Source organism: Cervus elaphus, chromosome 9, assembly GCF_910594005.1.
Source record: "Cervus elaphus chromosome 9, mCerEla1.1, whole genome shotgun sequence".
Taxonomy (NCBI): Eukaryota; Metazoa; Chordata; class Mammalia; order Artiodactyla; family Cervidae; genus Cervus; species Cervus elaphus.
Genome location: NC_057823.1, coordinates 62,464,045 through 62,481,692, shown reverse-complemented (window position 1 = coordinate 62,481,692; position 17,648 = coordinate 62,464,045). Strand labels below are relative to the sequence as shown.

General features: G+C 55.9%; 2 protein-coding genes across 5 annotated transcripts in view; one reads left to right on the top strand and one right to left on the bottom strand.

The window, feature by feature from the left end:
* CSF1R (colony stimulating factor 1 receptor) overlaps nt 1–12,900 on the top strand; it is a 32,721-nt gene extending 19,821 nt beyond the window's left edge. Inside the window, exons 11-21 of one of the 2 annotated variants that reach the window (XM_043913264.1) lie at nt 5,102–5,228; nt 5,363–5,467; nt 5,916–6,026; nt 6,710–6,872; nt 9,020–9,111; nt 9,234–9,331; nt 9,961–10,083; nt 10,162–10,273; nt 10,848–10,947; nt 11,798–11,906; nt 11,997–12,900. In XM_043913264.1, coding sequence (XP_043769199.1) covers nt 5,102–5,228; nt 5,363–5,467; nt 5,916–6,026; nt 6,710–6,872; nt 9,020–9,111; nt 9,234–9,331; nt 9,961–10,083; nt 10,162–10,273; nt 10,848–10,947; nt 11,798–11,906; nt 11,997–12,134 — 1,278 coding nt within the window. In that variant the 3' untranslated portion in view covers nt 12,135–12,900. Of the gene's footprint in view, nt 1–5,101; nt 5,229–5,362; nt 5,468–5,915; nt 6,027–6,709; nt 6,873–9,019; nt 9,112–9,233; nt 9,332–9,960; nt 10,084–10,161; nt 10,375–10,476; nt 10,731–10,847; nt 10,948–11,797; nt 11,907–11,996 lie in introns of those variants that run through there. The other variant, XM_043913265.1, reaches the window with a different exon arrangement.
* The window catches only part of HMGXB3 (HMG-box containing 3), a 67,019-nt gene continuing 56,498 nt past the window's right edge, over nt 7,128–17,648 (bottom strand). For 2 of the 3 annotated variants that reach the window (XM_043913262.1, XM_043913263.1), the window contains 3 exons: nt 17,082–17,198; nt 15,225–15,434; nt 13,030–14,274 (listed from right to left, as the gene is read on the bottom strand). In XM_043913262.1, the coding sequence (XP_043769197.1) occupies nt 13,807–14,274; nt 15,225–15,434; nt 17,082–17,198 (795 nt within the window). In that variant the 3' untranslated portion in view covers nt 13,030–13,806. Of the gene's footprint in view, nt 7,849–13,029; nt 14,275–15,224; nt 15,435–17,081; nt 17,199–17,648 lie in introns of those variants that run through there. The other variant, XM_043913261.1, reaches the window with a different exon arrangement.

Here is a 17,648-nt window from a genome sequence, read left to right as displayed (position 1 = left end):
GAGGGGCCCCAGGGGCCAGGCCTGTGTCTCTGTCAGGTGGCAGGTGAGTTTGTGGAGGGAAGGCCTGACCATCATGATCCTCTTCATTATTTTTTAAAAAGATTTGTTTGGCTGTTTCAGGTCTTAGTCATGGCACACCAGCTCTTGGTGGATACCCATAGGCTCCTCTAGTTGAGGTGCATGGGCTTATTAGTTTCATATGCACACTTAGCTGCTCCGCGGCATGTGGGATCTTAGTTCCCTGTCTAGGGATCGAACCCATGTCCCCTGCATTGGAAGGTGCATCCTTATCCACTGGACCACCAGGGAAGTCCCTATCCTCTTCCTATCCACAAGCATGCCTTGTGTATGCTAAGTTGCTTCAGTTCTATCTGACTGCGACCCTGTGGTCTATAGCCCACCAGGCTCCTCTGTCCTTGGGATTCTCCAGGCAAGAATACTGGAGTGGGTTGCCATGCCCTCCTCCAGGGGATCTTCCCAACCTAGGGACCTGACCCAGGTCTCTTATGTCTCCTCCATTGGCAGGGCGGGAGGTGCTTATGTCAGCACCCAGCATGAGGAGGCAGCTCTGAGTGCAGCCTCCAGAATCCAGGGCCCTAGGTCAAGTCTTCAGGGATCTTTACCACTAGCACTACCTGGGAAGCCCCTCCTCTTCATTATTTAACATTATTGTGAATCAAGTCTGCTATTAATTGCACTTTGACATTTAGTACCCTGCCTGTCACTTTGAATGCTCAATCAGTGATTGAGCAGTGATTTTAGGTGCATTTTTATGACATGTGTTACCTACATCCTCTCATTTACTGCCCTCAGCAACCATGGCATGTGGATAGTATCACTAACCCCATTTTACAGAGTTGGAAACTAAGGTTCCAAGAGATTGAGACAGATGACCTAGTCTACAGCTGGCCAATGGCAGAGGCTGGTTTTGAAAGAGTCATTTTCTAAACCATTTTGCAAAACATGAAGTCATCTTATTTTACCCTCACGGCAATCTGGAGGCAGGGACAAGAGCAGTCAGCATTCTACAATAAGGAAACGGGCTCAGCAAGGTTGAAGGACCTGCTCAAGAATCCCAGTTGCTTCCTACCCCAGAGCCCACGGTCTCCACCATTTAGCCTCACTGCCAGTCTATGTGAAAGACCATTTCCGGTGCGGTTGGGCGCTGACAGGGCCAGGCCAGAATGCTGTGGGAGGCCAGAAGTGGAGGGACAGTTTCTGGCTGGCAGGGAAAGGAGTCTGCTTGGAGGAGGTGGCCTGGCGTGGGTGAGATGGGCCATGGAGGACGGGGCAGGCAGCCAAGGGAAGAGGAGATTCAGGGCAAGGGTGGCTCTGGGGAGAGGGCAGTGTGCACAGAGTGGGGAAGACCACGGGGAGCACTGGAAATACTGATGCCTGGGAGAGGATGCAGGCGGGGGCACATTGGAGGTCTGGACCCCATCCTGAAGGTTCAGGAGATGTGAACAATAGGATGAAGGGAGTTACAAGTGAATAGCCCATCTGTGGGCCCCTTTGCTGCCTTTTCTTCCCCGCACCTGCCTTGAGGGTTTTAGTGTAAGTAGAGGACTTGGAGTAGACAGGTAGATGCTGTGTCGGGGGGGGTGCCCCAGAGGTGCACAGGGTGCTTGCAGCTTATGTCAGCACCCAGCATGAGGCAGCTCTGAGTGCAGCCTCCAGAATCCGGGGCCCCAGGTCAAGTCTTCAGGGATCTGGGTCCACCTCTGACACTGGCCGTGTGACCTTGACTGGCAGACTGCAGACTGCAGACTACTCAGCAAGGTCCTGGGTTTGGACAGCGCTCAGACTGGACGCTGAACATGCCGGGCCCAGGAGGAAGCTGGCTGGGGAACCTGAGTTTGCTCACGCATTTTGGGATTGGAGTGCTGTCTGAGGTTGGGCATCTCCTTGACTACACGCCCAAAGTGGTTGTTGGGCACTGCTCGCCCACCTCCAGGGGGACAGGACTTCACTCTCGTGGCCTCCCGTTCCTTCTCTGAGCAGCTCTGTTGCAAAGTTCTTCCTTATATGGAACTGAAAGCTGCCTCCCTAGCCCCGCAGAAATTCCAGAGAAGGGCCCAGTTCCCCCTCCTGCCCTTTCTGCCTTGGACTGCCCGGACCCCTTGGTCAGTTGTTGTTTGGGAACACTCTACCTTCTCTTCAAGGGACCATTTTTGGAACATGTACGCCCAGGCACCTCTTATCCTATTTAGGAAATTGAACTGGCCCCAGAGCCCACCCAAGGCCAAAAGGAGGAGGGTATCCCAGGAGTCAAGATGGCCATGCCCTAACGTGATGGCCATGCCTGAGGGCTTACCGTCCAAGTATCCTTTGCTTTGCCCCTTGGGGTTCTGAGCCTCGCCCCTTCCCTGGGGAGCCAGCCTGGCTTGTCCTCACTACCCAGGCCTGAGGGGAGGGTGGCTCCAGTTGGGGGAAGGGTTGCTTCTGTCCCGGGGCTGAGTCATCGCCTTTCTGGCCCCCAGAAAGACCACAAGGGGGGCTGAGGGGGAAGAGAAAAGGGCAGGAGTCAGCAGGCTAGAAGCAGGAGAGACGTGCGGAAGAGAGGATGACAGTGACGGGAAGGAGCAAAGGGGATGGTGGGAGGGGCAGTGGAGAGGCTAGCATTCTCGGGAATGGGGGGTATAGAGGGGATGCACAGGAGGGTCCCTGAGATTTCTGGTGAGAACTGTTCAGATCTTCCCCTTCCCAAGACAGAAAGCATCCTCCCACCCAGACAGCAGGCCTACATAGGGAGTTGTGGGGACTTTGATGATTCCATGCCCACCTCGGTCGGCAAGGGGAAGTGGCCTGGGCCCGTTACAAGGAATAAGTGAGATGACGCACGTTGAGTGTGGAGCCCAGTGCCCACTCACAGGAAGTGCTCTGCAGGCACGCACTGACAGCATTCTATTCCGAGGCCACCCAGAGGAGAGGCCCCTCTGGGCAGGAGCTCCCAGGAAGAGCCACGTGTAGGCGTGGCGGAGGGCTGGGCAGAACTGGAGGCCGCCTCCCAAGAAGAGGGGTGGGGGCGGCTGAGACAGGCGGGAGAGAGTGGTGTCCTCCTCCAGTGATCAGGTCTGGGATTCAGAGGCTGAAGTTCCAGCCGGGCAACCTCGCTTGCCTTGATCACCCTCCCCTTCCCCACTCTCCCCTGCCCGGCTCGGGGTGAAGTGGGGAGGGGGCTGACTCAGGCCCAGCTGCAGGGCCAGAGGAAGGAGAAGTGGCGAGGAGGAAAAGATAGCCCTCACCGCAGTGGCTCCTGGAGATAGAAGTGGCCAGGAGAGGAAAAGGAATCCTTCCTGGTACTGTCTCTGTCCTTTGGGTTGGAAAGGCAGCCACAGGCAGGGTTTGAATCCGTTGACACTCAGGAAATCTTCCTGTCCCATTTCAGACTGTCTGTTATAACTCTAACATGGCTGTCCTGACATTTACCCATAGTCTCTTGTTAGGAATCAGAACCTGGAAGTTCTTCCTTATGTCTAACTAGTCTTTCCCTCCAAACTACCATCTGGATGTTCTTCCTGATGGCTACCTGGAGTCTTTTCTCTTAACCTGGGAGACTTCAGTCACAGGCCACGCTCCTCCCAGCACCCACTTGAGCTCCCCCCACCTCGAGGGGGGTGCCCCATGGAGGATCCCAGCTGCTAAACACAGCCCAGCTGGCCTCCATGCCCCACGAGTGACCGGAAAGAGAGTTGGACTGCTGATCCGAGGCCTCGGTGTTCTCCACTGCCCCACTCCAGCTTCCACTTTCCACCTAAACTCTGTCTTCCATCAGCACTTCTCGTGGGCACCCTCTGGCATCATGCCCCCATGCAGCTGCCACCCTGGGCAGGAAAGAGAGCGGCAGCCACTCCCCGCTCTTCAGGCTCTGCCACCGGCCGGCTGGCTGGAGCTGCATGGAGAGCCTGAGTGGGTGCGCCAGCTGCTCGCTGCTGTGTGCACGGGGTCTCTCTCCGTCTGTCCTTTAACTTTGTAAAGTCCGATGCATCACTCGCCTGCATCAAGCCTAGGGGGTTTCTCCTGGCACTGAGAGAATTCACTCAGTGACTGGCAGCCCTCAAGACTTTCCTGCCTTCAGAACTGTGCCTGCTCGCCTCCAGCCACATGGCACCTCCAGTCCCTCGGCCTCTCCAGGACCTTTGCCACATCCACACCTCTGTTCCCCCGCCGCTCCCCTGGCCAGCACCCTCTCACCTCCCAGGGGGCCCTTCCTGACTTGTCTTCCATTGTATTTGTAGTCCTTTATATGTATTTATTTGAGTGGAATGCCTATCTTAACCACTAGAATGCAAACTCCAGGGGACAGGAACCTTGTTCTGTTCAACTCTGAATCATTGATGCCTGAAACAAATAGGTGCTCAGTGGGATATTTAGATGGGAGTAATACTCAGCCTTAAAAGGGGAGGCAATATTGATATAGGAAACCACATAGGTGAACCTTGAAAACATCATGCTGAGTGAGACGAGACAGTCATACAAGGACAGATTCTGCATGATTCCAATTAAATCAGGTCCCTGGGATGGTCAAATGCATAAGTGGGAGGTGGGAACAGGGAGCTGTTGTTTAGTGAGCACAGAATTTCAGTTTTTCAAGATGAAAAGAGTTCTGGAGATTGGTTGCACAACAGTGTGAATGTACATACCACCACCAAATAGTATACTGAGAAATGGTTGATTTGGGGAGTTTTGTTATATGTTTCTCACCACAAGTGAAAGTAAAACAGCTGATACTTGGATGGGAGGGTGGACGTGTGAATGGACCTATAGTTTCACTCTCCCTCCTAGCTCAGGAATTACCAAATTATCAGAGTTGTCAAGACCCTCAGACATGGTCCTAAGTCTTTCAATATACAGTTAAGGAAACCGAGGCTTGGAGAATGGATGGTCCCTTGGTAAGGCCAAGCTGACAGGGACTGGGCTCTCGGTGCCATGGGCATGGGGTGACACGGCCCCTCTCACCAAATCGCAGGCCACACCCACCTCCTCCCACTGTGCAGTGGGACCGCCCAGCCCCTGTCCTCCTGGGTCGGGATGATGTCCCAGACCCACCTGGCAGACCCGGCTGACCCTTCCCCTCCTTCCCCAACCCTCCCCCCAACAGAAGCCCAAGTACCAGGTACGCTGGAAGATCATCGAGAGTTATGAAGGCAACAGCTACACCTTCATCGACCCCAGCCAGCTGCCCTACAATGAGAAGTGGGAGTTCCCCCGGAACAACCTGCAGTTTGGTGAGCTGGGGTCTCTGCACCCACCAGGCCCTCCTGTCACAGGGCCAGCATGGGTGGCGGGGAGCCTGTGGGCCCTTAGAGAGAGGCCCCTCTGGCACCCCAGGACCTGAGGAGGCTGTGTGTGTGTGTGGCAGGTAAGACCCTCGGAGCTGGCGCCTTTGGGAAGGTGGTAGAGGCCACGGCTTTTGGTCTGGGCAAGGAAGATGCTGTCCTGAAGGTGGCCGTGAAGATGCTGAAGTGTGAGTGCAGGAGGGGCTCTGGGGTGGGGGAGCGGGTAGGAGGTAGTAGACACCACCAGGATGGTCTGTCCTGTGGTCACGGGGCATTGCCCGCATTTTCAGCCTGTCAGAGCCTGGGATCAGGGCTGAAGCCACTGTTTTCTTTGTGAGCGCCAGGCTCCCTCTTACTCCTGGGTGTGGAAGGGCTTCTGACTGAACCCCAAAGGGGCTGGGATGAGAGGCCACCCTGGGGTCTGGCTTGGCCACAGCTTGGCCTGCCACCCAAACCAGTTCAGTGACGGACCACCTCTCCTCTCTCTCCCAACTCCCATCTGTATGTCCTCATCTATTCTGCCTCTCTTGGCTTCTGATGATCTTGGGCGCTCTGGGTGCCCCCTGCTTTGCTCCCTGGTGCCTCCTGTGTGTGGCTCTCCACGTCCTGTCCTCTCTCTGTGGCCCCACCTCCCAGCCACGGCGCACGCTGACGAGAAGGAAGCCCTCATGTCAGAGCTGAAGATCATGAGCCACCTGGGCCAGCACGAGAACATAGTCAACCTCCTGGGAGCCTGTACCCATGGAGGTGAGGGGCCCTGGCAGGCATGCGGGGCCACGGTCTTGGGCATCTGAGGGCCCCGGGGTGGCCTCACTCCATCCATCTTCCCCTTCCCATTCCCACAAAGTGAAGGTAGGATCCTGTCTGGGCACCCCTTGAATTCCTAAGGCCAGACGCCTGGACTGGTCAGAAGCTGCTTGTGGATGACAGGCAGTTCTGGGAGCTCTGACCAGTGGCTCTCAGACATGCGTGGACATCAGTCACCTGGAAAAGGAGCAAAGAATGCAGATCTTCAGACCCTGCTCCAGGGAGTCTGATGCTGTGGGTCTAGTGAAGCCCTCCAAATCTAACTTTAAGCCCCACTCAAAGAGGCTGGGCACTCACCGCAGGCCCATTGAAGTGTCCCAGGAACCATTGGGATTCAGTCTGCCCCATCCTATTCTCCTACAGCAGCTATGACTTAATATGGAACTGCCTTAGTTTTCCTTGGAAGAAAGAATTCTTCAGCTAGTTTTTTGGGGGTCCCTCTGCTCTAGACAGATGTGGTCACCAAGGCCCAGAAAGCATGGAGGGCTGCTTACAGTCAGGCAGGATTAGAATCCGGGGCTTCAGAGTCACAGTCCAGGTTCTTATTGCCCTTTCCCCACATCCTTGTCCAGGTGGGGTGGTGGATAAAGGGCGCACTGACCCCACTCTCTTGGCTGCTCTAGGCCCTGTCCTGGTCATCACTGAGTACTGTTGCTATGGTGACCTGCTCAACTTTCTGCGAAGGAAGGCTGAGGCCATGCTGGGACCCAGCCTGAGTCCAGGCCAGGACCCCGAGGCAGGCACTGGCTACAAGAACATCCACTTGGAAAAGAAATACATCCGCAGGTAGTATCCTGGCAAAGGCCAGGAAGGCCAGGACTGGGAGGTGGGGCCCCATGTCTGTTCCCAAAGTCAGCTCAGGGTTGGGTGGCTGTGTGGTCTTCACCTTCCCGTTCATGCTGTGGGGAGTAGCTACCTGTATTATGTGGGCACTTTAGTTTGTTTCCTACTTATTCCCATCACCCAAGGAATATTTGAGCCCCTACTCAAATATTCTGAGAGTATAACGGGCAGAGATAGGCAGCTCACAGTCTGGTGGAGTCAGGCGTTAATGGATCATTTTATTGTGTGTATAAGATCCATTCGGGGCCCTAGCTAAAGACAGGCAAGTCTTGGGGATAATGGCCCTATTTCTCCCATAGCATGTGCTATGAGGCCTGGAGGGCACCCATCCCAATTTTGAGCAGCCATGGGGAAGTGGGATAGAACCTGTTCCTTGTTGGATGACAGGGGGCAAAACAGCATAGCTGTGGCCAGGTCCTTGGTCCACTTGGGCCTCAGTTTCCCCAACAAGCCATCCAGGCAGAACCTCTCAGTCTTTCTGCTCTCTCGGTAATGCTGTGATTCCTGGAAGCCACACAGAGGCAGATGGACAGAGCCACATGGGGAACCACAGAGAGGAAGTGGCCGGCTTTGTGTCATACACGAGGCAGAGGCAGAGGCGGGGCCTGGTTGGACCCTGCTGCTGCCTCCTTGCCCAGTGCTCACCTGAGTCCAGTGTTGGACTCAGGGCCTGTGAGGCCTCGGGGCCAGGCTGCTGCGAGCTGCAGCAGGATCAGAAGGGTATACACTGGGCTCCTATCCTACCACTGTCAGCTACCCGGTCTGGGAAGGCAGAAGGGGAAGGAGACCATGTCACTCTATCCAGTGACCTCAAGCACGGGGGCTGGCAGGATCTGCTTCCTCTTCGGAGTCTCTGACACCCTTTGGAGAGGGTGGCTCATACTGGGCCTCAGCATGCTGGGAACTCAGGGCAGATCAACTTGAAATGAGAACAGAAATCAAGTGTTAGCTTCCATATTCATGATTTCAAGGGCAAATGGCATGTGACCCAATCTTGCTTATAGTATAGTTTCCAGACCAAGAGAGAGGATGGTTTTTCGATGGTCAGACTACAAATAAAACACTGGATTGTTTTCCTAGGAACACTAGAGTAAGGACATCATCACAGTACACATCTCTGTCACAGAAGGGGGCAGTAGGTGAGAGGTCCAGGCTCCTATCTGGTTGGAATATTAGAAGCAGTGGTGTTTCACAATCTTAGAAAGTGGAAAAAGTGTCACTCAGTCATGTCCGACTCTGCAACCCCATGGACCATAACCTACCAGGCTCCTCTGTCCATGGAATTTTCCAGGCAAGAGTACTGGAGTGGGTTGCCATTTCCTTCTCCAGGGGATCTTCCCGACCCAGGGATTGAACCCAGGTCTTCTGCATTACAGGCAGACGCTTTACTGTCTGAGCCACCAGGGAAGCCTATCTGGACCTTAACAGCTACCCAAAGCACAAGCTCATAGTCTTCTGAGAGCTGTTAGGCATGTACCATCTCAGGCACCTCCAGACGTGCAGAGTCAGAATCTGCATTCAAATAAGATTCTCCAGGTGATTCACATGCACATGAATTAGTTTAAGCAGCTCTAGATCAGGCCTCCACTCTGGCTGCACACCAGAATTGCCTAGAGAAACTGGTGAGTGGGAATGACTAAGTTTTGTCCCTAGTTTCCAAAGTCTTTAGTCTTGGGGGAGGGGGTGCGGTCTGAGTATCTGGAGCTTCCCAGGGTGAAGCCAGAAGGGAGAGGCACAGTGCAGACAAGTGGACTCAAAGAAGGGGCCCTGGCGTAAGCTCAAATCCCCCCTGGGGCGTTCCAAGGATGAGACAGACGCTTTTTGAGGGCAGAGTGAGGACTAGGAAGAGGAACAGCCCCAGGGCAGACTAGCATTAGGAACAGTGGAGAAACTTCTAACAGGCAGAGCTGCTGAAGATGCAATAGGCTGTAAGCGCCCTTGCTGGATGGCCAAGCACGAGTCACTGATCACTCAAGAGAGGGTGGTTCAGAAACTGAAGTCCAAGTTGACTCAGGTTCCTTCCTCTCTGCTAAGTGGCTGGGCGAGGCCTGAGCTGGGCAGTGGGAATGATGGGCCCCTCTCCTCTGCAGGGACAGCGGCTTCTCCAGCCAGGGTGTCGACACCTACGTGGAGATGAGACCTGTGTCCACTTCTTCGTCAAATGACTCATTCTCTGAGCAAGGTGCGAGGAGGTACCCAGGGCTGAGGGAGAGGAGAGGGGCTGCTGGGTTCGAGGTGGGGCCGGGGGCCGGGGGCCGGGGGCGGCAGTCAGCGGGGCTGCCCTGATGCCTCTCCCGACCCCAGACCTGGACAAGGAGGACGGGCGGCCGCTGGAGCTGCGTGACCTGCTCCACTTCTCGAGCCAGGTGGCCCAGGGCATGGCGTTCCTTGCTTCCAAGAATGTAAGTCTCAGAAAACAGGTCCCTCTGTGTGGTCACCCCGGGGGGCGGGGGCAGCTGAACCCGTGAGGCTAGATGGGTGAGGACACGGGGAAGAAAATGGAGTTTGTGAAGGGGGCCATGCTCCCCACAGCACAGACTGGGGTGTCTAGAGCTCGAATGCTGGCTCCGCCACTTGCTGTGTGGCTTTGAGCAACCGCTGAACCTCTCCAAGCCTAGGTTTCTACACCTATAAAGACAGATGCAATCGCAGGATGGCATGAGGGTAAGATAGGGTTACGATGTGTGCAGATACTTAGGGGAGGGCCAGCCCTGAGGGTGGCGGCCGCTGGTCCTGTTAGCAGCTCCAGAGCTGTTTCCAGGCCCGTGCAGACCACCGAGCTTCTGAGGCAGCTCCTGATGCTCTCAGCCAGACGGCCAGTCATGGCGGTTTCTCAACACTGCCTGTCTGACCACATGACATTTTCTCAGACTTGGGTCATGGTAGAAGGCAGGGCCTGGAGCCAGGGTATGGGACCAGAAATGATGGCCACTGCCTCATCCCCCAAGCCCTCTGGGGCCCTGGCTGCTCCTCCTGAACCCTGGGCTCAGGCAGGGAGGGGCCAAGACTGACCCTCAGCGCCTTCCCTCAGTGCATCCATCGGGACGTGGCGGCCAGAAACGTGCTGCTGACCAGCGGCCACGTGGCCAAGATTGGGGACTTCGGTCTGGCTCGGGACATCATGAATGACTCCAACTACATCGTTAAGGGCAACGTGAGTGCTGGGAGGGCTGGGCCAGGCAGGGGAGGGGTGGTGACCTGGGCCCAAGGTGACCGGGGTCTGCTCTGCCAGGCTCGCCTGCCCGTGAAGTGGATGGCGCCAGAGAGCATCTTCGACTGCGTCTACACTGTTCAGAGCGACGTGTGGTCCTATGGCATCCTGCTCTGGGAGATCTTCTCACTCGGTGAGCCGCTGGCCCGGTCAGGCTCAGCGTGGGGCTGGCTGGTGCTTGGTGACCCATGGCACCTGCACCTCCTGGAGGATGCTGGCCCAGGATGCCTGGAGGTCAGCGCAGAGCAAGGGCTGCCGAGGGCGCAGGGGCGGGGGAAGCATCTTAAAACGAAGTGTCGCGGCTCCAACGTGGGCTGAGCCCCTCTACCCTGACAGCACTCCCTCCAGGCTGTTTCCTTGCATGCTATTTCCCCTTGTCTGAGACGTGCATGTCCCTGAAGACCCAGCGCCCGTTTCTGGGGCACTAAGACAAGTACCTGAGCTCAGCCCGTCCATGTGCTCCTCCACCGACCAAAGCCTGTGCTGGAATTCCGCGGGTGTAATGAGACCTGAGCAAAGGTTTTCTACATCCTCGAAGTCTATAATTAGCAGGACACCTTTGGCAGCGCCTGGCCCGTAGTAAGCGCTTGTTAAGGGGAGCTGCTGTTCGACTACCACGTCCAGCTGGGACCCGACACCCAGCCCCGCCAAGCTGCAAGGGGGAAGGGGACGGCGGGCACTGAGCATCGTGATCTTACCTTTTGCAGGGCTCAACCCCTACCCTGGCATCCTGGTGAACAGCAAGTTCTATAAGCTGGTGAAGGACGGATACCAAATGGCTCAGCCCGCATTTGCCCCAAAGAACATGTAAGTGAAGCACCCCGGGGTTTGGTGGAAGTGAATGGAAAGGTGTGTGGCCCATCTTTCCAGTCCAGTGTTCTAGGGCCAGGTTTCCTCTTGTCCACAGTGGACTAATGCAGACCCCTTTTAGCAAATTTAGGGTTTCCACGGGTTTTCCAGGTAGCATGGAGGACATTCTCAAAGAGGGATCTTAACAGGGGCTGGCCCCAAGACGGATGATGAATGTTTCATCTGGACTCTGCTATTATGAGCCCAAGAAGGCTCTTCTCTTTGCTTCTGTCCTGGCGGCCGGCCTCTTGCTCAACACAGCCACCAGCCACTGCACTCTCGTAACCGCCTCCCGACAGCCGGCCCACCACAAGCTCCTCACTGGCTCCCTGCCCTCACCACAGCCCTTCCGCAGGCCTGCTGGCCCGTCTCGCCCACTGCGTCTTTCTCCAGCCACTGTCTCCCCACAGCTGCTCCCTGCGCCACCCAGGGGCTCCCTGCCAAGGTGGATGCACGCAGCCCGCTAACCAGCTCCTCACCCACTTTAGTACTACCACCAAGCAGCCGCTTAAACCTACCTGCAGGCAGCAACGGTGCCCCTTTGTGCCAAGAGCTTGGGCAAAGTAGCATCCCTGAGCTTTTCTTAATTTTCAGGTCCATTCTGACAAAAAGCCCCCTTTCCCAGGGTTACCGGAAATATTAGATAAAGCACACCAAAGAGTTCACACTGGTCTTGTGCTAAGCTCACTTCTGACTCGGTTTCAGGACCTCTGCCAGGCAGGAGTGTGTATGTGTGTGTACGTACGTGTGTGCACACGTACATGATGACTCCCAGGCCCATAAGCAGCTGCTTCCTCTCCCGTCTCAGATACAGCATCATGCAGGCCTGCTGGGCCCTGGAGCCAACGTGCAGACCCACCTTCCAGCAGATCTGCTCCCTCCTCCAGGAGCAGGTTCAGGCAGACAGGAGAGAGCGGGTGAGTGGGGTCTGGCTCACGGTGGGCGGCTTGGTTAAAGCTGAGCCTGAGCCTTCGGGACTGACCGTTCCCTGGCCTCTCTGCACCCAGGATTATAGCAATTTGCCGAGCAGCGGCGGCAGCAGCAGCGAGCCAGAGGAGGAGAGCTCCAGCGAGCACCTGACCTGCTGCGAGCAGGGTGACATCGCCCAGCCCCTGCTGCAACCCAACAACTACCAGTTCTGCTGAGGAGGGGACCACAGGGAAGTACTGCCCTCCCCGCCTCCAAGCTCGCACCTCCTCCATGGATGGGGCACCACGGGAAGAACATACAGACTCTGCCCTCCGTCTTTTCCCTCAACAGCCCGGCCCAGCTCTGAAACTCAGGAACGGGACCTCTATAGGTTGGTGAGAACCCCACTCCCAGGGCCTGGGCCATCACTGCCAGTTGGGGACTGGGGCTGAGCCCCACCCCACCCCACCAGTTCTCAAAGCTGTGGCCTCAGCTTCACTATGCCAACTGGGAGAACACCCAGCTCACTCTTAACCTGTTCCCACTTCTGGGAACTGCCTCCCATCCATCCCTCCTGTTTCAAGGGAAATGGACTGATTTGGTGATTGAAGTTCCCAAGAGGAAACCAAGGTTCCCTGGGCTTTGGCAGAATGGAAGGGACAGCCACTGAGTGGCTCGATGAGAGCAGACAGATGCTTAGGACTGTGCTCAGGCCCTGGGAGCAAGCTGGCTCCTCTGGAAGAACCTAACTGTCCCCCTCTGCCTCTAAGCCGTCTCTCCACAGCCCCACCCCGCCCTGGGTCTGGTACTGCTGCAATGAGCCAGGTGGCAGCTAAAAGCTTGGAGTGTTCTGTTTGGCCCCCACCATACTGAGGTGGGAGGCAGGGGACCTGTGTGGCTGGCCACACCAAGCAAGCAGCACCCGCTCCAGGTTGACTCATCATAACTAACAGTCACACTGTGGAATGTCCCTGTCAGCATTAAACTAACCCCATTAACACAGCCGGCCTCTGTGTCTCTGTGCCCCACGGACTCCCTGGGACTGCCTCCGTCCTTCCATGGTGAGTGACCCTCCCCAGCACCTCTGAGGCCCAACCACACTCTACCCCACACAATGAGACTGGAACTGACTCTTGTTGCACCCAAACCATATAATTTAATAAACTTTATTCTGGTCAGGGGAAGAGAGAGGGGGGGAAAAGCCATCTATCCCACTCCTCTCAATAAATTAAGTAACACGGCCAGTTCCCATGCCCTAGGCAAACCATGGGCACTTGAGCCAGTCCCGCTGTTTCCTTACGACCCAGTCTGCTTCCCCTTCACAGAAGGGAGTTTTCCTGCTGCCGCCAGGTCATGCCATGCTCAAGGGCCACTTCCTCTTTAGGGGAGGAAGGAAGCTGCAGCAGCAGTGGCCAGGAGGGGTCCTCACAGCTTGAGGCAGAGGAGAGTCCTGGAAGGGAGCAGTGGCTTGCCCCCTTCCACCCGCTCAGCTGCCCCCAGATGTGGGTGCAGAAGAACAGGAGAGAGATGCATGCCTATAAAGACCCTCAGAGCTAAGGAAGGCCCCGAGGCAAAGGCAACAGGCTGCGGGGGAGGGAAACGGCATCCCCGGCCCAGCCAGGGCCTCCACCCCGACCCGCAGGCGCCCCGGGGAAGCAGCAGTCTCCCCAACTTCTCTCAGCCTCCCTGTCTCTCTAGTGGACACATAGTGCCACCCATTGAAGTGTGCCTCTGGGTCTAGTAAGGAGCGTCCCGGTGCCTCTCCCGACCTCTGGAAGGCTGAGAGCCAAGGACCCCAGGCTCCACCGAGCTCAGGAAATGGAAGCTCTTTGGTCAGTCCCAGCCTCAGAGGCTGGTCCCTGGATGGATGTGCCTCGGGCAAGGGCCTTGCTATGGCTTGAGACGTGCTTACTCTGTGGCCGTGGCCCCGTCCTCTTCCTCACCGTCCTCCTCCGCCTCCGTCTTGATCTGAGCAACCCCAAGGCGGTATAGGGTGTCACGGATGACCACCTCACCAGGCTGGCAGCTCTGCACAATGTCGTGGATCTGCCGGTTGACAATCTCGCGGCTGGTGAGGAAGTCCATGAGGCGGTTGTAGAGGTAATAGTGAGTGGCATTGTCAAAGGCAATGGGCCGCTGGCGGACGCTGTTTGGTTTGCTGTCTGCAAAGGAGGCCAGGATGGCTGCATAGGGTGCCAACTCAGGACACAGGGCCAGGGAGTGGTGTCCAGCACTAGGGTCACCAGGACTGGGCTGTGCGCCTGCATGGACGATGCGCCGTGCGGCAGTCTTGGTGACCGGGTGCTGGACAGAGTGCTCGGCCTCTGTCATGTCCACTGTATAATGCTGGTCCAGGAGTTCTGGGCAGGACACACTCTAGAAGGGAGATGAGAGGGAAGTCCAAGCTGTGTGAAGGATGGCGTGAAAACCGGCTCAGTCAGCTCTGTTTCAATCCTCCATTGCCACAGGGCAGGCACATCTTCCAGGGTAATCCCCCGTTCCTCCTACCCTGGGCCTCGTGTGATGCAGGGGACAGTAACAGTGGCCACCACCTAGAGCAGACTCGGGATTACCGGAACTGCTCTTACTCTGTCCGTGTCTCATCAATTCTGCCCAGGGCTGCAGGGAAGGTTCCCCCAGAGGCTCTGATGTCCTGCAATGCCCCTCACAAACTCACAGGGTGAGCAATGCCCAGGGAATAATAAGAAAAAGGCAAGTGATGACAACGATGTCCTCCCCTTCCTCCTACCAGTCTAATGTCTCTTCCAGCAAAGGGCATGTGCCTGTGCTAAGAACCCAAGCTTGAGACAATGCACTAAGACACAGAGGCCAGAGCTCTGCTATTAATCTGCTGTGGGACTCTCAACCAGTCCATTTCCCCTTCATGGCCTTACTTTCCCCTTTTAATTAGAGGAAAGAGGTTGATAAGGTCAGCATTTTCTAAGCCACTGTGCCTCTAGATCACAACACAAGGAACGCCAGGCAGCAGATTCAGGCAAAGCCAAAGTAGGGCTGCTCTGGGCCTATAGTATGTTAGTGCACAGTGTCTTCCAAGGTGGCAATCTTCTAGGCTCATCTGCAAGATAATCCCTTTGACCCCCACAATACCTGTGTTTTCACCCTGGGTACACTAAATGACATGCTATGGCCTCACACACAAGGTCAGTAGAGATTTGTGGCATAAATGCTGGTTCCAGTGTACTGAGACAAAACACTGGTGGAGAGAAAAAAAGATGCTGGATGGGTCACAGAAGACCTGCCCAAAGAACCAGGGAGTAAGACACGGTCAGCCTCGTGGGATCCCAGTTTCTCAGAAGGGAACGTACCACTGGTGGCTCCGTGGGGCTAGAGAAACAGCCCTGATTCCTCCCCCACATCTGGTTGGTCAGCTCCGGATAGCAGAGGTCAGCACACAGGGCCACGGGTGTGGCCATGTCAACCACGTACACAGGAGGCCAATGGCGGGAAGAGACAAGCAGATCCACGTGGTCGAGGGCACTCTCGCCCCGCACAAGATACTTGGAGCCGCAGACCACCTGGTGGAGACGGAGGGTATAGCACAGGGTGAGCAAGGCAATCTGCAGAGATGGGTCCACTCACTTCCTCCTAGGATGGTGAACAATCGGGTTTCATGCCTGAAGTCCTGCTATCCTACAGGAGCCTCCTGCTCCTGTCCCCAAGTGAAGTCGCCAGTTCACTCCCACATAGGAGAAGAGCACCCAAGCCTCAAATGAGGCTGAAACACACCCCCCACCTCCCCAAGGCACTGGCTCCAAACCCCCCTCAACATCGCACCCCTAAACCCCATCTAGCCCGATGGTTCCCAAGCTGCTTGGTGCCTGCAGCTCTGAGATGGTTAGAAGCCAAAGTCTCCCTCTGAATCCACAGAATCAGCCTCTGGGGGTGGAGTCTGAACACCTGTATTGCAAGCAGCCCCCTACCAGGCCCTGAGGGAGCCGTCCAGATGGGAACCTCTGGTGAAGGCTACACCTCCCCAAGCAGGATTCCCCAAATGCCAGGCTACTGCAGGGCAGCTCTGTATCTACTTTCTGTCCACCGTGTCCAATTCTGCCTCTACCTCCCTCCTCCACAGCAGTGCTGGCTATTGCCTCCAGGTACTATTGCTGCCCTCTCACAGCCCCAAAATCTATAGCGCTCACACCCCTCTGAGTCCTCCTCGTGAGCTGGATGCCAGTCACATAACACGATGCTCAGAGAAGGCTCTGACTTGTCAGGGGTTATAAAAAAGGGCTGATGACCTGACTCCCTTTTGGTAGCCAGTCCCCTGCCCACTCTGAACTGAAGGCTTTGTGAAGCTGTCTTCCCCATTTAGCACTTACTTTTTCAGGAGGCTTCCTATCCTGGCATCTCCTTGGTTCGGGATGACTGTCATATAGGGCACAACCTTCCCAGAGCTATCCTGGCAGCCACATACCCTAGGCACACTCTCTACAGACCTAAGGAGTGATCTTCTGAGAACCCAAATCAGACCATTTCCCATTCAAACCATCCAAAGGGCCCCTCACCACTCTTGGAAGAAAATCCAAACTGTTCCTCTGGCCCACAAAGTGCTACATGATCTGGCTTCCAGAGACTCCTCCCACCTCCCTCCTCCGCTCACTAGGCTCCCCTCTCAGGACAGTGGTCACACCCCTTCCCCAGCTCACATGGGGCTCTCGGCCTCCTCTGGCTGCCCCGCTGGGCAGCAGGCTCCTCTCGGCTGCTTTCTATCTCTGATCCTTGTCTAGTTCCTGCAGAGCCGTTGCCACGAGCCATGAAAAAGTTGCTGAGTCGTGTCCAACTCTTTGCAACCCCATGGACTGTATAGTCCATGGGATTCTCTAGGCCAGAATACTGGAGTGGGTAGCCTTTCCCTTCTCCAGGGGATCTTCCCAACCGAGGGATTGAACCCAGGTCTCCCACATTGCAGGCAGATTCTTTACCAGCTGTTGCCACAGCCATGGTGACTTTATTTCTCAATATGACAGCACTGAGGAGGAGTGATGTCTTTGCTGCTCACCCTCGTACTCTCCACCACTGATGCAGAGGCCAGCACACAAAAAGGCGTTTACTACTCTCTGGTGATGACCACAGCGGCCCAGCGACCTAAGTGCCAGCTCCGGGATGAGATCCTCTGTGTGGGTAAACTGACATTCACTCCGAGTTCCTCGTCATCCTCTTACCTGGTGGGGGCACACCTTGTAGACTTTGCCCCCTGTGAGATGAGGTGGGGGCTGTCGAGCTCTGGCTCCATTCTGAACAGATTCGTAGAGGGCCAACAAGGAGAAGCAGAGCTGCTCCTAAGCAGAAGGAGCAGCTTGGTTAAATGGTGGTAAACGCTCAGGGGCCAGGATTGGTCCACAGCAACTAATGCTCGCTCAGGGCGAATGAATCAACTGGTAAGGCCAGAGCAGGCCTTGAAGCCTCACCAGCCCAACGTCCTGTACCTAAAGGTACTGATAGGAACACCGAGGCCCTGAAAGGACCAGGTCACAGAGACAGCCACACTGCTCAAGCTGCCAGGCTCTGAGGCCTGGGTTCTCCTACTACTTTTAACAGGGCAGAGAAGGGATCAAAGAGGAGCCAACATTTGGATCTGAACTTAGCACATAGGATTTTTAAGTGTGAAATACATAATATATGGGTACAATATGCATACACGCATACTCACTCTATGAATGCTACAGCACTTCTTTTCTAAGAGCCTAGAGAGGTGATAACCAGACACTGCAAACATCATGAGGCTGGTA